The sequence below is a fragment of the Dreissena polymorpha genome, chromosome 4 (assembly GCF_020536995.1).
Source record: "Dreissena polymorpha isolate Duluth1 chromosome 4, UMN_Dpol_1.0, whole genome shotgun sequence".
Lineage (NCBI taxonomy): Eukaryota > Metazoa > Mollusca > Bivalvia > Myida > Dreissenidae > Dreissena > Dreissena polymorpha.
Genome location: NC_068358.1, coordinates 55,422,708 through 55,442,218, shown reverse-complemented (window position 1 = coordinate 55,442,218; position 19,511 = coordinate 55,422,708). Strand labels below are relative to the sequence as shown.

Sequence of the window (19,511 nt, the reverse complement as noted above, 5' to 3'; positions counted from 1 at the left end):
AAAGGATTTGTTTCAGCAGTACATATCTTATATATTTTTACAATATTTGTGGTGTAAACATATTAGTTTATTCATTTTTAACTGGACATTTGGTCCTATAAAATTTGCTACACTTGTCAGGCCTTTTAATTTTGTACAGAACAGGTCAGCTATTTTAGCAGTATTTTGTTGAGACTGGCAGTAGATATTACCAAATCAAATAAAAACCTGCTACATGTACACATATTTGTTACATAGATGGTGCTTATTACCATTGCCAATCACTCAGATCAGCCAACCTTTATTACAACATTGACCTAATTTTAACTTTGAATAATTTCATTGGTCTATTACTTGGTCCACCAGAATGGACAAATGCATCTTGCAGCAAACTCGGCTTGATACACTTCAATACAGGGGCAATAAAAACCATCCAAAATCCAGTCAGATCCTTCAACCTTGCTTCTTCTTTTGCTATGGTCCCAGTACTGCTTGCTGCAGTTTTTCGTTAATTGTACAAAATGATAAATCCCTGTTTCATTGTCAAATTTTACAGTATTTACAGAAGAAAAATCACACTTGTATGAACATGTCATGCCCCGCCTTTCTTAGCCAGATAAAATAACTCAAAGAAATGTAATAGGTGTAATACATATACTTTATTTTATGTACAGCTTTCTAATTGCATAGACATTCTATACATCATCACAAATCATTTCAAATTGTAAACATATATACAACCATTATATGTGTGAAATATATATTTACATACTTTTCAACAACCTACAAGATTCATGGCAATACATATTCCGAGGGGAGATGTAAGAGCCACCTTCGGGAAGGAAATGCCCCACCCCCTGACAGGGTTAAACTAAACTCTTGATTTGTAAATTATTATAAAGCAGTCAATAATTATTTATAAAAAATAGTCATTTATAGGTAGGATATCAGCTGGAAGGAGGAAAAAACACACCCCTGATGTCGAAGGCTTTGTAAAAATTAAGGTTTTACCATGGTTATTTTTATAAAAATTAGAAGTCGTCATTTTTTTTATTCATTTCAACATCCTAGCGTTATCTTAACTTGGATAACCAGTGCATATTCTGAATTAAGACGGACATTATTAAACACAGTGACATTGTGTAAGTATGCACCATGTTTCTTACTACACAGCTACCTCATACACATCCTTATTCTAATATTCCAGCACAATACTTTCTACAAAAATACCAGGGATGGAATTGCATGCCAAAAAGTATTTGAATAATTATATCATCGCTAAATAATACACAACTAATGCATGTCATGCTTCATTAAGCATTCATTGCAATAACAAAAATGTCAAGTTCCAGATCTCTATTGCATCCCCATTCTTTATAAGCTTTGAATTTTAAAAACCACAGATTAAGTTCTAAAAACATTTGACCCCCCTCTTAATATGCTCTCCACACTTTCCGGCCCCAGCTATCTGTGCTGGTGGCTGGTTACTACTGTTGCTGGCGAGGTTCCCGCCCCAGCTATCTGCGCTGTGCGGGTGGCTGGTAGTACTGTTGTTGGCGAGGGTTTTCCCTGCGAGGGTAGCCCTGCCCGCCCCCTCCCCGCCGGAACTCGAGGCCCGCCATGCCCTGTACCAGCTCATCCATCCCGGACTGGGACATCTGAGGGGGACCCGAATAATACCCCCTGTACATCTGGGGCGGCGGCATGCTCATGTCAGGCTGCAGAACAGCTCCACTAACCACTGGCATCTGGAGAAAAACAAGATCACTAATGGTATTATGTGCTGTGAGGAACAGTATACTAATGCAGCGAGCAATGTAACACTTTCATGTTGTGTTTCAGTGAAATGTATTCTTCAATGTTCCTGTTTGTTATACAAAGATAAGCAAAAATACTTATGAAACTGGTAGATGCTCCCCAATGATGCACCTTAACAATGTTTGAGTTTATTTAAACAATGTGAACAAGAAACTGAGCCAATAACTATTTGTAAGATAGATCAACAGACCGGAACAATGATTAATCATTTTTAAATTGCATGACAAAAGATAAAGTTACATCTTTGACCTGAACTTTAACCTCATATTGGGACTAACCTTTGAGTGAGGGAGACAGTTCTTACACATCACATGCTGTATTCACATGGTGAACATTTGTGTTACAGTAACGACAATATGGTTTTGGCCAAATTTAACATTTGAAATTTCAGTGTGACCGTTTCCATTTAAGGTAAAAACATTTGAACATATGTGACAATTTGACTCCTCTTTGTGGACATTTCAGGTAGGTTACTATAAAATTGCATGATGAATGAAAATTGTCGGGACAAGCTGTATGTGCAAAAAATTCACTTGCCAGTGTGACATTGACCCTTCAGATAGGGGGGCTGTTGTAACATGCTTCTGATTTCTTTTTCTTTTTTTACAATTGCATGACTGTCTGAGCTTGTCCGGACTGTAAATTTGACAGAGTCATGCACAAACATTTCCACCAATGTGGCTTCTTTATTCCTACATAACTGGCTTTCTCAGGCCACACTTGATAGATGTAAGGTCTGAAAATTTAGATATACTTGGAAAAATTGAATAAATTGATCATGCAAACAATTTTAAAAGTGTTTCAATACATTTACACTGTCATCAAACTCATATCCAATTCAGTTTTTAATCAAGCCAAAATTAAAGAGCAGAGTCATTCCTAATAATAAGATGTTCTATGCCTAGTTTGGCTGTATACCATTTGTGGTAGATGTGGTCGTACATCCTGGAGTAGCACTTCCTCTGTGTTGCCGTACTCTGTGAAAGTCACCACGCAGGTAGAGAGGTTGGGGGGCAGCTGAGCTATCTGGGCTTCGTAGAACTGGAAACACACAAGACATAATGCAATGTCTCTCATTGAGCAAACAAATGCAAGGTGACACTTTTTATCAAATGAAATGGTCCCCCTTTTTAAGCTTAATTGATGGTCCCCCTTTTTAAGCTTAATTGTCAAGACAATAATTTTCAGCATTCATTACACAATAACACAATTTCCGAAAATAAATAAATGGGGTCTTCAAAAACAAGCAACTTTGTAAGGTTTTCAACAAGAGCAGTTTTGATATGTATTTTTTTAAAGCAAGTTATATAAGATACAAAAAAATTCAAGCCCTGAATGCGGAGTAAAATATATTTTTAACAAGAAAATTAGTGAAACTCATGGATGTTCCCAAATGATACTAATTGTCCATATATGCAGGTGAGGAAACAAAGTATTGTTCACAGGGCAATATATCCCTGAAAACTTACTAGAGCGAGACAACATAACAATATCTGCATGTTCACCCTGTAGGAATACTGCATATAAAGATTTATCAAATTGGACGATTAGTTCCTGTCATCTGACACAGAAACAACAAGAGATGTGTTTGTCAGAAACACAATGCCCCATACTGTGCCGCTTTGATTTTTTTCATTTGGCAGGTACAGATCATTTTTACAAGGGAAGTAATATTTACTAAAGGGATATAATAAGACGAGAGATGTGTTTGTCAGAAACACAATACCCCCTATTGCGCTGCTTTGAAATAAAATTTCAATATATCATTTGGCAGGTTCAGAAATTATCTCCCTTTTAAAGCTTATTACTTCCCTTGGAATGTATTTTTTTTACTTTTGACCTTGAAGGATAACCTTGACCTTTCACCACTCAAAATGTACAGCTTCATGAGATACATATGCATGCCAAAAAAATATCAAGTTGCTATCTTCAATATTCAAAAAGTTATGACCAAACTTTAACGAAGGTTAAAGTTTTGGGACACACACATACAATGAATAAATGACAGACAGACAGGCCAAAAACAATATGTCCCCGATCTTTCGATCCGGGGGCATACAAAATTACTTCCCTTGTAAAAATGATCTGTACCTGCCAAATGGTAAATAGAAATTATCTCGCTTTAAAGCTTGTTACTTCCCTTGGATTTTTGTTGGACCTTTGTGCTTGAAGGATGACCTTGACCTTTCAACACTCAAAATGTGCAGCTCCATGAGATACACATGCATGCCAAATATCAAGTTGCTATCTTCAATAATGCAAAACGTTAAATAATGCAAAAAAGTGTTAAACGTTTTCGGACTGACTGACTGACAGACAGACAGACCCACTCACGGACAGTTCAACTGCTATATGCAACCCTACCGGGGGCATAAAAACTTGATTAGAACTTTCATTTTATTAATCTAAGAGCAATGAGCCCCCTAAGAATTACTGGAGTATAACAACCTGAAAATATGAACACATGTCCACCTGATAAGAATGCTACATGTGGAATGCCATACTATTTGAATCATTAGTGTTATACACCCCAAATTCACCCCCAAAAAAACTCATACAAGATGCTAAGGTCCACCATTAAGGGAAAGAGCATAAAAACTTTAATGAAAATTGTTTTCCACCCTTAAGGGAAATAAACTTTCAGATCATCTCTTCCTGAGATTTTTTGCAGTTATCAAAGATCCAGTACAGAATGACAACTTTTTTTTTAAAGGGCAATAACTCCCTGAAAAATGATTGGACCAGAACGACCTCGCAAGGATTCAAATGTCCACCCTCAAAAGATGCTTCATTTCAAGTTTCAACATTTTAAGACCGTTAGTTTCTTAGATTTGGTACATAAATTAAAAATGTGAAGGACTTCTATAAACAAAACTGAGCATCAAGTAGGAAAGAAACACATTCCATCAACATGAGAATTGCAATGGACAGACAAAGAGACTAACGTGTGCATACAATTTTCTGTACTAGTGAGAGAACGAAGTTTTCAAAGAATTGCTGGGGAGGGGGAGGCAGTGGAAGATATATTGTACTTACAAGACCATCCTCCCAGTAGCGGGCCATCACTCTGTCCCCCTGCTTCAAGGACATGGGGAAGCCTGACCCTGGCAACTGAAAGTGTGAAAATGTGGAGTGCACTCTCTCAAAAACAAACATGTTAATAGTGGTTATATACGAACAGGCAAGTGATATACAACATAATATAAATCCTGATAAACGTTGAGGAACATTTAATATCATACTAGGCATTAACAATTTGTAAATACTAGTAAACACTAATTATCAGCAAATGAATGTTCATTTATGAAAAATGATCAGTTATACATTTGTTTATCTGCTACTATGAATTGCAACAACAACAAGCAAATTCATTGAATTGATTTCCCCTGCCAATATGCTTCTGGACACAAAAGTGTTATATTCGACACTAAAAAAGCATTTTTTTTAAGATACAAAGGGCCATAACTCCGTTATTAACAGATGGTGTACAATGCCATTTGGCGTGCATCATCCTCTTATCCATATATATACTCATACCAAGTTTCAATGAAATCTGCCAAAGCATTTCCAAGATATGGCTCCGGACACAAAGGTGCTGGATGGACGGACGGAAAGACGGATGGACAGACAACGCCAAAACAATATCCCTCCACCTATGGCGGGGGATAATAACTTCTGTACCTTACAATACAAATGCAATCTTTACAGAACTTTTTAAAGTATGGCAAGCCATACTGGAGTCAAAATAATATTGACCTCTGGTGTAAAAAGATTGTGCATATTATCATTCAATTGCTATTATGTGTATATTTGGTTTAATTATTAGATACATTTTTGCATAATTTCTATTAAGTCTAATTTAATCAACAGTCGCCTGTCATTTTACATGTGCAGCAATAATTGATAACATAATAATCCTCTCATCACTTTAAATACATATACAAAGTGATCTGTGTACTTTTCACTATATTAAGCTTTTCGTGGACAAACTGACAGATTGGTAAACATAGAAAGGGATTAATAAACAGTCAATTAACAAACATAGCCTAGCGTGTACACCAAGTTTCATGATCATATCTTCTGTATTTCAAAATCTGTTTTATTTTTAATAGCTGGACCTGGACTGTGACCTCTGCTACAAACCAAAAGGTCTTGCATAATTTCCACATTGCCTTTCATTAAGGACTAAGTTTTGTCAAGGAATCTTCAGTACTTTCTGAGAAATTGCACGATCCCGACAAATGAACAGAGAAAAGGATTGACATAAAGAAAATATATAGCTGAATGTGTATAACTTTTATGATAATATCTAATGTTCTTTTTGAATTTTTACAATAATTCGTTTTTGCTTATAGAAACAGATGAATCAATGAAGAGATTAACAGACAGACATACAGAAGACATACAGCTGCATGTGAATTCCACATTTCAAAAAGGGGTCATGCAGCATGCTCACATTCCCCTTTATAACAATACCTTTATATCATATAATTATCAGCTGTACTTTTTTTAATATCACAGGAACAATCTGTGAAGATGGATTGACAGACTACCATGATGATTCCAGAATACAACCATATACTTTGTATCGGGACACAAAAATTTTAACATGATGTATATCATCAAAATCAAGGGATGAATATAATTACTGGATTAGAGTTGAGCATGAAACTGAATCTGTCATCAGTAATGCATGTTTAGGTTCCGATGCTCAAAGTCTCACAGGAGGAGAACTTCTACAACTCACCTGGACCATGTCTGTGTACGCAAAGTTGGGAGGATACTGGGAGGCAGACATCCTACTGCCCTGCTTGTGACTGTAGTCGTTGTATGCACCAGCCGGGGCATGCGAGTCCTGGCCATAGCTGCTGTTGCCATTTGCATTGGACTGGGAGCTATTCACCCTATTCTGTCCATTAGCACTATTGTCAGACCGGTTGCTACCTTTGTAATTATCCTTTGGTTTTGATTTCTGCCTGCTGTCACCTTGGGACTGCTTCTGTGTCTGATTACGGGATGTTTCAGCAGAGGCACTGATATTTTTCTCCTCATTTTTTCCTCTTGAACTAGCCTGACTAGAGTTTTGAGACCTGCCCTTATTAGTTTTGGCACCTGGAGCATTAGACGTGGTGGACTGGTTGCTCTCTGTCCTTTGATATCTGTCAGTCAGCTTTGTGTCACTCGTGTTCTCCCTGTTAGCCTGTTTGCTGTCTGGACGGTTGTCATCATTATCTCTCTTCCCACTGTTTTGATTTCGTCTCACATCCTGACTTTCACTGTCTCGGTTTCTTCTATATCGGTCTTCATCTTGCCTCCTGTTTTCATTTCGATCAGAATATGACTTATCATTAAAGTTTCTGTCATTTGTTCTTTTATTGTTTTGACTATCTGTGTGTGCAGTTCTCGGTCTTTGACTGTCATTTCTATCATTTCTGTTGTTTGGGGGGCCATTGTTTGTATTAAATTGGCTGTTGTTCTGTTGGCGAGGTTTCTGTGAAAACCGTGGTGGTACTGAAGCATCCTCGATCTCTTTAGATCTATATGTTGACTCTGTATGATCCGCCTTGTCTCTGTAGCCAGCATCTGATTGTGCATTTGTGTTATTTCTGCTGCTTGATGATCTAGCTTCCTCTATAATTGAAACAAATAAGATACAAAGTTATTCACATTGTTGACTCATACATTAGTTCCAGTCTATTGCAAAATGATCATCACTTGACTCATTTTATTGGTTGATCAGAATTTCTTGTTTATATTTATTTATCCACAACTGGATGCAAACATATTACTCATACTCTAACATTGAGCAAGGAAGAAAACATTTTGGTTAGATTAATTCATAATGCTTTGTAAACAAAAGGTCAAAATTGTTGCATCTGACCTAGTTTCGGAGTGTGACAATAAAAGAACTATTGTTCAGTTCAAGTTAAAAGAAGATTTTCATATAAGAAGGCCTCTTATTGGTTATTTTATATGTTATTGAATACAAGTCTAAAAGTGCTTTATTCATTTAGAAAATCTGTAAAAAATTTGATGAGTGTGTTTTATACACAATCCATAGCATAATTTCCAAAAATAAATAAATGGGATCTCCACAATATGTCACTCTACAAAAGTTACTTAAGCCATATATGGAAAACTGCCCCAGCCAATGGTGGCCAAATTTGACATTGACCAAAACAATGTTCGAACTCTCCAAATGTATCATAAAAAGTTTTTCAATAAAAGGACAAAGAAACGTGACTTCTAGGGGTCCTCCAAAGTTTTTAATTTAGCCATACTAGGAAATTGCTAAGCCCTCTGGTGTCCTTGTTTTCCAAAAGACAAAGAATAATTTGAGATAATTGGAAATTTAATGGAAACAAATGTTCTGAGGAAAATTCATATTGGACAAACAATGTGTTATTTTGAGTGTTCACAAAAAGATTCTTCCATTTGACATGGAGGAATACTTCTGGCCCCATAATTTATAACCCTGTGTTGAACAAGACTGAGATTAATAGGTACAAATGTTCTGACCTAGTTTCTGTGGGCATTAAATCTGGCATCAGAAGAGTTCACAAGGTAATTAATGACAACACATCATGGATGACAAAAACCAACAAGAAGTGAGCGACCCTTAAAGTTTACATATGAAGGTACGTACTCTTTGATTCCGGTATTTTTTCCTTAAGGAAGTCAAAGAGACTCGCAGGGGCTGAAGGTTTGCTGTTCAACTCTGACACCTCCTCATCCTCCTCCCGGCCACGCCTTCCACGACCTGAAACATGCCGCCAGATTTTGAGTTAACCTTTGCATTTGGATATGAATAGTGTGCTCTTAAACTTTGATTCAGGCTATAAATGGTGTGCTCATTTAAATTTCTATTTAAAATATTACACACACAAAATTTACATTAATAACATAATGAAAACAAGAGCACCGCATAACGGGTGCCACGCTTGGCTGCAAAAGCTTGTCAGAATTTTTTTAGAGGTCACAGTGACCTTGACCTTTGACCTAGAGACCCAAACATGGGTGTGGCGTGTAGAGCTCATCAAGTTGCATCTACATATAAAGTTTCAAAGTTGTAGGTGGAAGCACTTTGATTTTAGAGCAAAATGTCAAGGTTTTAGCACGACGCCAGCGGACGACAACGACGAGCTGGCTATGACAATACCTCGGGTTTTCTCGGAAAACAGCCGAGCTAAAAATTGCGACTAAATTATAACATGACTGAATTGACTTTCCATTACTAGAAATTTGAAAACTTAATTTCAATTTTTAAGTCCCAACACATCTGGACTGTACAACAAGTGTTACCTGCATTGCCCTCGTCCTTTCTTTCCCTACGTCCACCGCGTCCCCCTCTGCCACCCCTGTCAGAATCAAAGCCAGATTGCCTGTTGGAACCCCGCCCTATGCCCCGAGGTGGCTCCCCAGATAGAAGTGACTCCAGGGCCATTTCAACATCCCCGTTTTTCTGTTTAAGAGCTGCCACAGCACTTTCTGCATTAAACCCCATGTCAATGATTCTTGCTACATCATCGTCTGATACCTTTTAAAGCAATTGATTTTATTAACAATACAGTAAATAATGCCGAAACATGTGTATTTTGCTGATTAAATGAAGACATAACAGTAAAAAATAAGACAGTCAAATATAAACAGAAAAACTGTCAATACATGCACAGTAAAAATTAATTTATTCTAGGTCACAGTTCTTGAGTTATGAAAGGTCTTGTGCAAACCAGTTGTTCATACTGACAAATATTTCTTTATACGACTTATTTTATGTTTTAATGTGCATCTCCAAACTTGTTACCTGCAGCCCCATTTACCAACATCTTGCCTGCAACCAATCACCTCATTCTTAGCTTTCCCCTATGCACACTTTTTCTGCCCCAACTCGATGTTCACCTTGTTCCCTCCTCCAAACTTCTTGCCGGCCCCCTCCTGCTTGGCCTGCTGGGCCTCTGCAATGGTGGCCTGCCTCTGCTGCTCAAACTCATCCTCCTCTGCCCGCACACGCTCTGACTTCAGAGTCTCCAGCGACTTGAAATTGTCTGCGGACATAAACATCTTGTCCTCATAAAAATTGTAACAGGTAACGTTCAATAGCATACACATATTTTACGTTAACAAATTTGTTACTCATTTCACAAACTACTTCATGTAACTGGTAACAGTCGTCGAAATGAGCTTAAAAATAAATTACCACTAGGGACAGTTTCTTTAACAAGAGGGCCAAGATGGCCCTAGTTTGCTTACCTGAAAGGAGTCGGTTCATTCAATCTTTACCAAATGTCAAACTAGACCTAGATATTGTCCTGACAAACATCCTGGTCAAGTTTCATCATTATTTCATCTGCGAGTCATGATAAATGTACCTATGAAGTTTCATGATCCTAGGCTTAAGCATTCGTGAGTTATCATCCGGAAATCATTTTTCTAAGTTGAGTCACCATGACCTTGACAGCCATTGTGTGAATACGTTTTTTGGCACTGTAACCTTGACCTTTGATCTAGTGACCTGATAATCAATAGGGGTCATCTGCGAGTCATGATCAATATACCTATGAAGTTTCATGAACCTAGGCATAAGTGTTCTTGAGTTATCATCCAGAAACCATTTTACAATTTCAGGTTACTGTGACCTTGACCTTTAACCTAGTGACCTGAAAATCAATAGGGGTCATCTGCGAGTCATGATAATTATACCTATGAAGTTTCATGATCCTAGGCTTAAGCATTCGTGAGTTATCATCCGGAAATCATTTTTCTAAGTTGAATCACCATGACCTTGACAGCCATTGTGTGAATACGTTTTTTGGCACTGTAACCTTGACCTTTGATCTAGTGACCTGATAATCAATAGGGGTCATCTGCGAGTCATGATCAATATACCTATGAAGTTTCATGAACCTAGGCATAAGTGTTCTTGAGTTATCATCCAGAAACCATTTTACAATTTCAGGTTACTGTGACCTTGACCTTTAACCTAGTGACCTGAAAATCAATAAGGGTCATCTTCCAGTCATGATCAAAGTACCTATGAAGTTTCATGATCCTAGGCATAAGCGTTCTTGAGTTATCATTCAGAAACCATTTTACTATTTCAGGTCACCGTGACCTTGACCTTTGACCTAGTGACCTGAAAATCAATAAGGGTCATCTTCCAGTCATGATCAAAGTACCTTTGAAGTTTCATGATCCTAGGCATAAGCGTTCTTGAGTTATTATCTGGAAACCATTTTACTTTTTAGGGTCACCGTGACCTTGACCTTTGACCTAGTGACCTGAAAATCAATAGGGGTCATCTACGAGTCATGATCAATGTACCTATGAAGTTTCATGACCCTAGGCCTAAGCGTTCTTGAGTTATCATCAGGAAACCATTTTACTATTCTGGGTCATCGTGACCTTGACCTTTGACCTAGTGACCTGAAAATCAATAGGGGTCATCTACCAGTTATGATCAATGTACCTATGAAGTTTCATGATCCTAGGCCTAAGCGTTCTTGAGTTATCATCCGGAAACCATTTTACTATTTCGGGTCATCGTGACCTTGACCTTTGACCTAGTGACCTGAAAATCAATAGGGGTTATCTGCGAGTCATGATCAATGTTTCTATTAAGTTTCATGATCCTAGGCATAAGCGTTCTTGAGTTATCATCCGGAAACCATTCAACTGCTTTGGGTCACCATGACCTTGACCTTTGACTAAGTGACCTGAAAATCAATAGGGGTCATCTGCGAGTCATGATCAATGTATCTATGAAGTTTCATGATCCTAGGCATATGTGTTCTTGAGTTATCATCCGGAAACCATTTTACTATTTTGGGTCGTCCTGACCTTGACCTTTGACCTAGTGACCTGAAAATCAATAGGGGTCATCTGCGAATCATGATCAATGTACCTATGAAGTTTCATGATCCTTGGCATAAGCGCTCTTGAGTTATCATCCGGAAACCATTTGGTGGACAGACGAACCGACATGAGCAAAACAATATACCCCCTCTTCTTCGAAAGGGGAGGGGGACATAATGAGAAAATTGGCCCCCTCCCGGCAGCCATGTTATTCAACTGACCGGAACCATTTTTAAACTCAACTCTCGTATCAAGGAAACAAATGTTCTGAGCACATTTCATGAAAATTGGGCCAAAAATGTGACTTCTACTGTGTTCACATGTTTTCACTATAAACATATTGAGAAAAATGCCCTGCCCACTGCAGCCATGTTTTTCCACCAATCCCGACCATTTTCAAACTCGTCCAATCATGATGATTGGGCAAAAATTGTGACTTCTAAAGTGTTTACAAGGTTTCTCTATAGCCAAATAGGGAAAACTGTCACTATATACATATAGAGAAAAATGCCCCGCACACTGGCGGCCATGTTTTTTCACCGATCTCGACCATTTTCGAACTCGTCAGAGACATCAATTAAACCAATGTTTTGACCAACTTTCATGATGATTGGGCAAAAATTGTGACTTCTAGAGTGTTTACAAGGTTTCTCTATAGCCAAATAAGGAAAACTGCCCCGCCCACTGGCGGCCATGTTTTTCAACGGATTGGAACCACGTTTGAACTCAATCAAGATATCATTAAGACAAACATTTTGACAAAGTTACATGAAGATTGGGCATGAAATGTCACTTCTACAGTGTTTACAAGGTTTTTCTCTTTTTTGACCTAGTGACCTAGTTTTTGACCCAGCACAGCACAGTTTCGAACTCGGCCGAGATTTCATTGGGACAAAGCTTCTGGCCATGTTTCATGAAGATGGGACAAGAAATGTGGCCTCTAGAGTGTTTATGAGCAAATGTTAACGGACGGACGGATGGACGGACATACGACGGACAAAGACCTGTCACAAAAGCTCACCTGAGCAATCAGGTGAGCTAAAAATGTAACTTGTCCAAACATTTGTTTACATGCCCAAACTTTTTTAACAAAAAATTTAATAGTTCATTCCCTGCAATAACAAAACATACAACATTCACGGATAATTGACAGTTAAAGCTACTTTAACAATTGTACTTGTCTGAAATTTTATTATAGCCCAAACATTTTTACCAAACAAATAAGCAGTTTATTCCCTAGAAACAAAACATACAACATTCACTGATAATTGACAGTTACATAGTACATTGTACATAGTTTAATCATTACAATACAGAAAGATCCACTTGCTGACATCCTCTGCTTTCCAGATTCTGTTTTTTTATTACATTTGTTTGAGGTTTACCAGGTTAAGCCCCATAAACCATGGACTAAATTCTTTCAAGATAAACATTCAGAGCAAGTTTCTATAAGATTAGAAGAAACTTTGGCCTAAAAAATTTAAGTGGTCGCCACACGCCCCCCAAGCCAGAAAAAGCTGATCACAATAGCTCAACATAAGCGCCTCATGCTCAGGTGAGCGTAAAATGTTGGGGGGAAAACAGAACAAGCCTATTCTGACTTACCCCTTTTAGACATCTGTTTAGTGCTTTCATTTGATATTCGCTGTCCAAAAGGAACAAATGGTGGAGGCCCACCCTCAGCATTTGCCACTCTAGCTTGTTTGGCGAGTTTCTGGAAAGGCAAGTACTTGGAAATATGATATTACAATTGCAGATAAAAATTGCCATTGAACATGCATGTAGTAACTGCTAAATCGACATTTAACAAAAACTGCTCCCTCCTTTCAACAATATTTTTTAATAAAGTGAAAAAAGTGCACAATTATCATCAGTATAGTGTAAAATACCCGGTATGTGACTTATAACATTTTAACAAGAAAGTGTGTTTTTTCCACTTTGACCTAGTGAACTAAGTTTTTTTCCAAACAAATTACCAACAGTACTGGGTTCTCCATTTGAAACTATTAAAGTTGTAGATGTCTTACCCTTTTAAGTTCCCAGCCCTCTGCCAGCTTATCAACACGTCCTCCCAGACTCTTGCTGTTCTTGTTATTGAGCAACAGAAAGCCGTGCTCAACGTCCACCGTCATTGTCAGCTGTATTTTGGTGCCAGGAGGGGTACTCAGGCTGTTAAAATGATATTGCAATTTGCTAAATGTACAATGTGTCTCATGGAAACTTGTTCTAAAAATCTCCTGTGTACTTAAAGGTCTATAGCTTAAAATCAATATCTGATAAATGAGTTTCAAGTAGACTAAGTACTCTTCTTTACATAGCGTGGAGAATACTTTAATTTAACATCATCATGAATTAATAATTCAATTTTCTTTTACTTAAGAATTATTGAAATATGAAATTATTGTCCATATCTAGTTATTTATGAAAAATAAATACATTTCTAGTGTTTAAAAAAATAATACAATTATCTATTTAGTTGTTTAATGAAATAATGAAATAATTGTCCATGTATAGTTGTTTGATGCCAAAACACCCCAAAAATGTTGAGTTTTAATGTGCAGAAATAAACCATGACAACATTTAAATTCTATTATTCTAAGATTTTGACAAAAGATATGAGACCCATATTTTATAATATTGAGATCAGAATATTGACTTTTTCTATTGTTTATTGGGTAATTTAATAAATAATTTTTTTTTGTACAATAAATCAGAAAGCATCAAGTTAAAATGAGCCCCATTCTGCAATAACTGGTTTTAATGCATGTGTGTACAGCCTCTAACTCTTTCAGTGCTGGAACCGCTTTTAAAAGGCCTTTGCAAACAGTTTGAGACTCATCAGGATCCAAACTGTTTGCTATTCTGATAGTATTCTTTGAAAAAAAATCGAAGAAAATGCTAATTTAAGAAATTCAGCAGACAACATTCTAGCAGACGACAAATTTCCCAGCATGCAAAGGGCTAATAATGAAAATCCACTTCAGGCAGAAAGTGTCATCCCTGATAAGCTTGTGCTCAATGCGCAGGCTAATCTTTCCACACAGGCTAATCTTTCCGCACAGGCTAATCTTTCCGCACATGCAAAACATACAGTTTTTTTCAGAGTTCGGCTGCAATGATGTAATACATGACACCTTATTCCATTGAGTATTTCAGTCTCGACAGCGGAGCATGTGATGTGCCCGTCGGTGAGGCTGAGTTTCATGAGCCTGGGGGCCCCCTGTGACTCCTCGTTGTCTTTGGGCGCTGACACATTCCGGATCTTCTGTAGCTGGAGCACGCCTGGGCCCTGGACCTGAGAGAGGGAAGGTCAGACTGTGTACTTGTATGGGTCTCGTTCTAAGAAAACTGGGCTTATTGCTTTAAGTGTTGTCCCTGATACTTCTCTGCAGTCTGCACTGGCTTATCAGGGAGGACACTTTCCACTTGTATGATATTTTTTATTTAAAGGAAGTTTTAGCAAAAAACAACAGTTTAGTTGGTGTTTATTTTCCCAGATAAGCCTGTACAAACTGTAAAGGGCTAATCAGAGACGAAACTTCATGAGCACGTATTAAGCCCAGTTTTCCTAGTACAGGGCTCATATTACAGCCTGATATGGCATGGCAGCAAGACTTGGTATTTGTATTACTGCTTGATAATTCAAAGCGCTTTCAAGCTGCATTGATCAGATTTTTAACACATGTAGCAGGAGTAAAAGTAAATTTTGAATTCAAATGAATGAAAATTGCACATTTGAGGATGTGTTTAAAACTTTAAATATTTCTTGTCATATAGATAAATAAAAGCAGTTGGCAAAGTAAAGGACGTAAAGGAATTTGTGTTATTAAAATAAACAAAAATTTATCTTATATAGGGAAGTGAAAGGTAACATGAATAATTATCTCTTATCAACACGGCCTTCATAAAACATACACAGTCAGCTTTCCCTCTGTTGACTTCTTCTGGCAGCCATTTCTTTCCAATGTCTCTTAAGTCTACCTTAAATGACAATGAGACATAACACACTTATAATAACAAAGTCATTAGTGTGAAATCTATATGGAATTTTTAAGTTCCAATTTTTTTATAAACATTATTATCTGTTTTTCAAGATGGCCAATATGACTGCCTAAAATTGGGGAGAACCATTTTTTCCCATAGGGATATAGGCCATTGATGTCATCAACCAAATTAATTTGGCATTTAAACAACAAACTTTCCATGTAAAACTATTGTAATAATGTTTGCATTTTTCTTTTATTTTGTCCTGTTGCACGTCTGAAATACATAACAACAAGAGATGTGTTTGTCAGAAACACAATGCCCCCTACTGGGCCACTTTGAATTAAAAAATTTGTTTGTTATATCCCTTTAAAAAATATTACTTCGCTTGTAAAAATTATCTGTAGCAGCCAAATGATATAAAATAGAAATTATCTCCCTTTAAAGTTTGTTACTTCCCTTGGATTTTGTTTTTTGACCTTTGACCTTGATGGATGACCTTTCACCACTCAAAATGGGCAGCTCCATGAGATACACATGCATGCTAAATATCAAGTTGCTATCTTCAATATTGTAAAAGTTATGGCCAATGTTAAAGTTTTCGGACCGACGCACAGACTGACAGCCAGACAGACAGACAGACTGACAGTTCAACTGCTATATGTCACCCTACCGGAGGCATAAAAAGTAATTCAAATACACCATAAGATAGTTTGACATCATAAATACATATAAGGTGAAAAACACAGAAAACTAATAAAAATCTAAAGCAAACCTTTAGAACTGTAGAACACGTTTTTAAGTTTAACCTTTGCAATTATATTTTGATTTTGTGCATGTTTTTGTCACTTGACTTTGGACCATTGCTTATTGTTTCCTGATTTCATGGTACTTTGCTGATTTCACTTACATTAAGAGCAGAACGGATAATTGACTCCGGATCTGATTTGCCATTCTGTGAACACTGCGATATGCCTTCATCTGACAAATACCTGAAGTTCACAAAAAGACTTTCACTTATTTTCCATTTTAAATAATATAACAGAACAACATATCATATTCAATCAAAGGATGGAGAGTTTATAAACAAGTCTGTGTGGCTTATGTAATGCTTGATTTATTTGCAAACAGCTCCAAGAACAATTTCAGCCCAGGTGTCGAAACAAAGCCTTTCCAGGAGGTTTTTACAACGGACCTGAATAAGGGATCAAAATCTCCCATCAGCCTAACTTAAACATGATGACTATAACTACTCTGTGACTGCATCTTGAAAAGATATTTAATTTTAAAGTACAACTAAGTGCGCTGTTTTTTCTTAAACTTCAGATGATATAAAAAGATAAATAAGTTTTATTTACATCCTGAATCATAAATGTGGTCCTTGATTGACCCGATACCTTGTTTTTTGGAAGGAATTGACTCACATTTGAACTTGGACTAGATGTTGTTTAGATCAACATTCTGACCAAATTTCATTAAGATTGGAATAAGAATGTTGCATCTAGCAAGGTAAAATAGTAACAAGATTTTTCAAATTACTTATTTTATTATGCCCATTTGCGAATTAAACAAAACGTTTACAGTTATGTGAAATCAATTTAAAGATAATTTGTTAAAACACTTTACGTGTCAAATTAATATTTTGACAATATTACGCAGGAAATGCACAATTTCCACGAGGATTAAACCTGGTTGCCATCATCAGTTTTCTAAGTAACTAGCCACGATTTCATCCTGGAGGTGTACAACGTAGCGTCAGATTATAATGGTAGGCCTAACAAAGCGAACAAACTGCCACAAAACCAAACACTTGTGTCAATTACGTTACGCGTCGTCTGCATAATTTTAATGCAGGTATTGACTGCCTACGAGTGCTGTTGCTCACTCAAAGCGTGCGCTCTATTTGGACAATATCTATTTTCCAACATAACGACGCTCCGCCTTAAGGCGGGCTTAAGTTGAGTAAATAGATACATGTTATTGACAGACGATAGTTAATCGGCTCTTTAAATCTTCTGCAAAGTCAATATTGCTTTGATCTTTAAAAGTACTCGTGGATATCGAGCGCGCAAATTTTGAGCGATCTTTGGAAAAATAGTGCGATTCTGCGGCATCAAATCATCTTATCCCGATCGGGACCATTTTTAGGCATCTTCTACTCGCGAAAAGCAAGTTTTTACGGTTTGAAAAATGGACAATACAAGCGTGGCGCATAAAAATATAAATACTCGTCTACCAAGAACAGATACCAATTAATACATAGATACCGACATTCTTTTTATCCACATTGTTTTGGGGACACTAACTGCGATTATTGACATCAATTAATGGTGTTGTCATGTTTTCTATTAGCCGAAATGGAGTTTGTTACTCAAGCTCTGATTGGTCAAGAGATTTTCCTGCCAAATACCCGTATGACAAGCGCTGTGAATGGTAGCTTATCAATTTTCAAGGTAATTTTTACTACGCCAGGGGGTGAAGTTTCGTAGATTCGGTCAGTTGATTGACTTCGGGGTGTTTTTTGGTAATAAACAGAAGCCACTATGATAGCCCCGGGGATATGATAATTGCCAGATTTATGGGCGAAGTGATTATCGCCAGTGCTTTTGATCCGGGTGATTAAAGGGAAGTCGCCGCGATATAATCGCCCACTTTGCCCAGTTGCTTGATCCCTGGCTTTTGCAATGTTTCAATAACCATTTACATTTTTACAACTTGGCCAAGACATCCTTAAAACTAATATTCAGAGGAAACGTAATAATGAGTTTGCAAAAATGTTTTCTCATTAGCAATTTTTGGCCAATATGGCAGATTAAACCATGGTGACCGTCTCCTTTACAAAATATTTATTTGACTTCACATTTAACCAATTGTCTCCTGATTGGGACGGGAGTGTCCAAAAGTAAATATGACAATCTCCTGATCTGCGATCGTAAAGAACACAATGTACAATAAAACACATTCCGTAAGACTAAGAGTTACAACTTCTAATTCGATGAACAGATAAATACTCCATCAAGAGACGTCTCCTGTTTGATGAATGATGCCTAAGTCGTAACTCAGAAACTAATTCAGATTCAATTTATTGACTTGACTGGATAAATAAAGAAAAGTTTGCAAATATGAGGAGTGCTGCATGTTAAGGGAATAATTAGAAACATTAAGTTATACAATGAAGATGCATAAATAGCATTATTTATGTGGACTATGATAGTCACATAATGGAAATCCGCCAGTTTTATTACCATCCCCGATCTTGCAACGAAACAGCTGCCATGTTGATTTTTACAACAATTTACGAACAAATTTAGCGTCATCAACTATTCTCAGTAGGTTACATTTTAGCCATGTATTCATTTGTAAACGCAAAGATCTATCAATATGCTCTCCTTTTCTCCTTTACTCCCTTCTCCTCGTTCTCGCTTACTCTCTCTCTCTCTCTCTCTCTCTCTCTCTCTCTCTCTCTCTCTCTCTCTCGCTCTCCTCTCTCTCTCGCTCTCTCTCTCTCTCTCCTCTCTCTCTCTCTCTCTCTCTCTCTCCTCTCACTCACTCACTCACTCACTCACTCACGTCACTCACTCACTCACTCACTCACTCACTCACATCCTCACCTCACGCACCCACTCACTCACCACCCCACCCACTCATTCACTCACCCACTCACTCACTCAGTGTTGGTTTATTCGGCCATATCGTTGTCATGTATTCCTTTATTGTACATGTGTTGTTGGCGGAATTCAAACCTTATCGCTATTGCAGAAATCAGTGTTCTAGCGGTTAGATTCAATATACCAGCGGTTTTATCAGTGTCCCAGCAGTTATACCAGTGTATCAGCGATAATATCAATGTACCAGTGGTTATATCGATGTACCAACGG

The 19,511-nt window shown here is 37.4% G+C and overlaps 1 protein-coding gene across 2 annotated transcripts; it reads right to left on the bottom strand.

The window, feature by feature from the left end:
* Positions 1 to 619: 619 nt before the first annotated feature.
* LOC127877318 (tudor domain-containing protein 3-like) lies at positions 620 to 18,946 on the bottom strand. Of its 2 annotated transcripts, none has more exons than XM_052423039.1 (13): positions 18,879 to 18,946; positions 16,544 to 16,625; positions 15,565 to 15,630; positions 14,784 to 14,944; positions 13,677 to 13,818; positions 13,255 to 13,363; positions 9,697 to 9,842; positions 9,100 to 9,334; positions 8,444 to 8,557; positions 6,545 to 7,428; positions 4,834 to 4,908; positions 2,716 to 2,838; positions 620 to 1,727 (listed from the first exon to the last, which is right to left on the bottom strand). In XM_052423039.1, the coding sequence occupies exons 1-13, from the start codon at positions 18,908 to 18,910 to the stop codon at positions 1,497 to 1,499; spliced, it is 2,400 nt and encodes a 799-aa protein (XP_052278999.1). In that variant the 5' UTR covers positions 18,911 to 18,946; the 3' UTR covers positions 620 to 1,496. The 2 variants fall into 2 exon arrangements, with proteins under 2 accessions (XP_052278999.1, XP_052279000.1); XM_052423040.1 differs by lacking the exon at positions 620 to 1,727 and adding an exon at positions 2,342 to 2,533.
* Positions 18,947 to 19,511: the final 565 nt, after the last annotated feature.

Bases quoted from the DNA above. Each gene is read 5' to 3' on its own strand.
- LOC127877318 (XM_052423039.1), bottom strand. From the start codon at position 18,910: ATGGCAGCTGTTTCGTTGCAAGATCGGGGATG. The intron at 8,558-9,099 runs GTAACACTTGTT...GGCATGTTTCAG, and splicing joins AAAGGACGAGGGCAATGCAG to GTCGTGGAAGGCGTGGCCGG. The intron at 7,429-8,443 runs GTACGTACCTTC...TTTCAATTATAG, and splicing joins AAAAATACCGGAATCAAAGA to AGGAAGCTAGATCATCAAGC.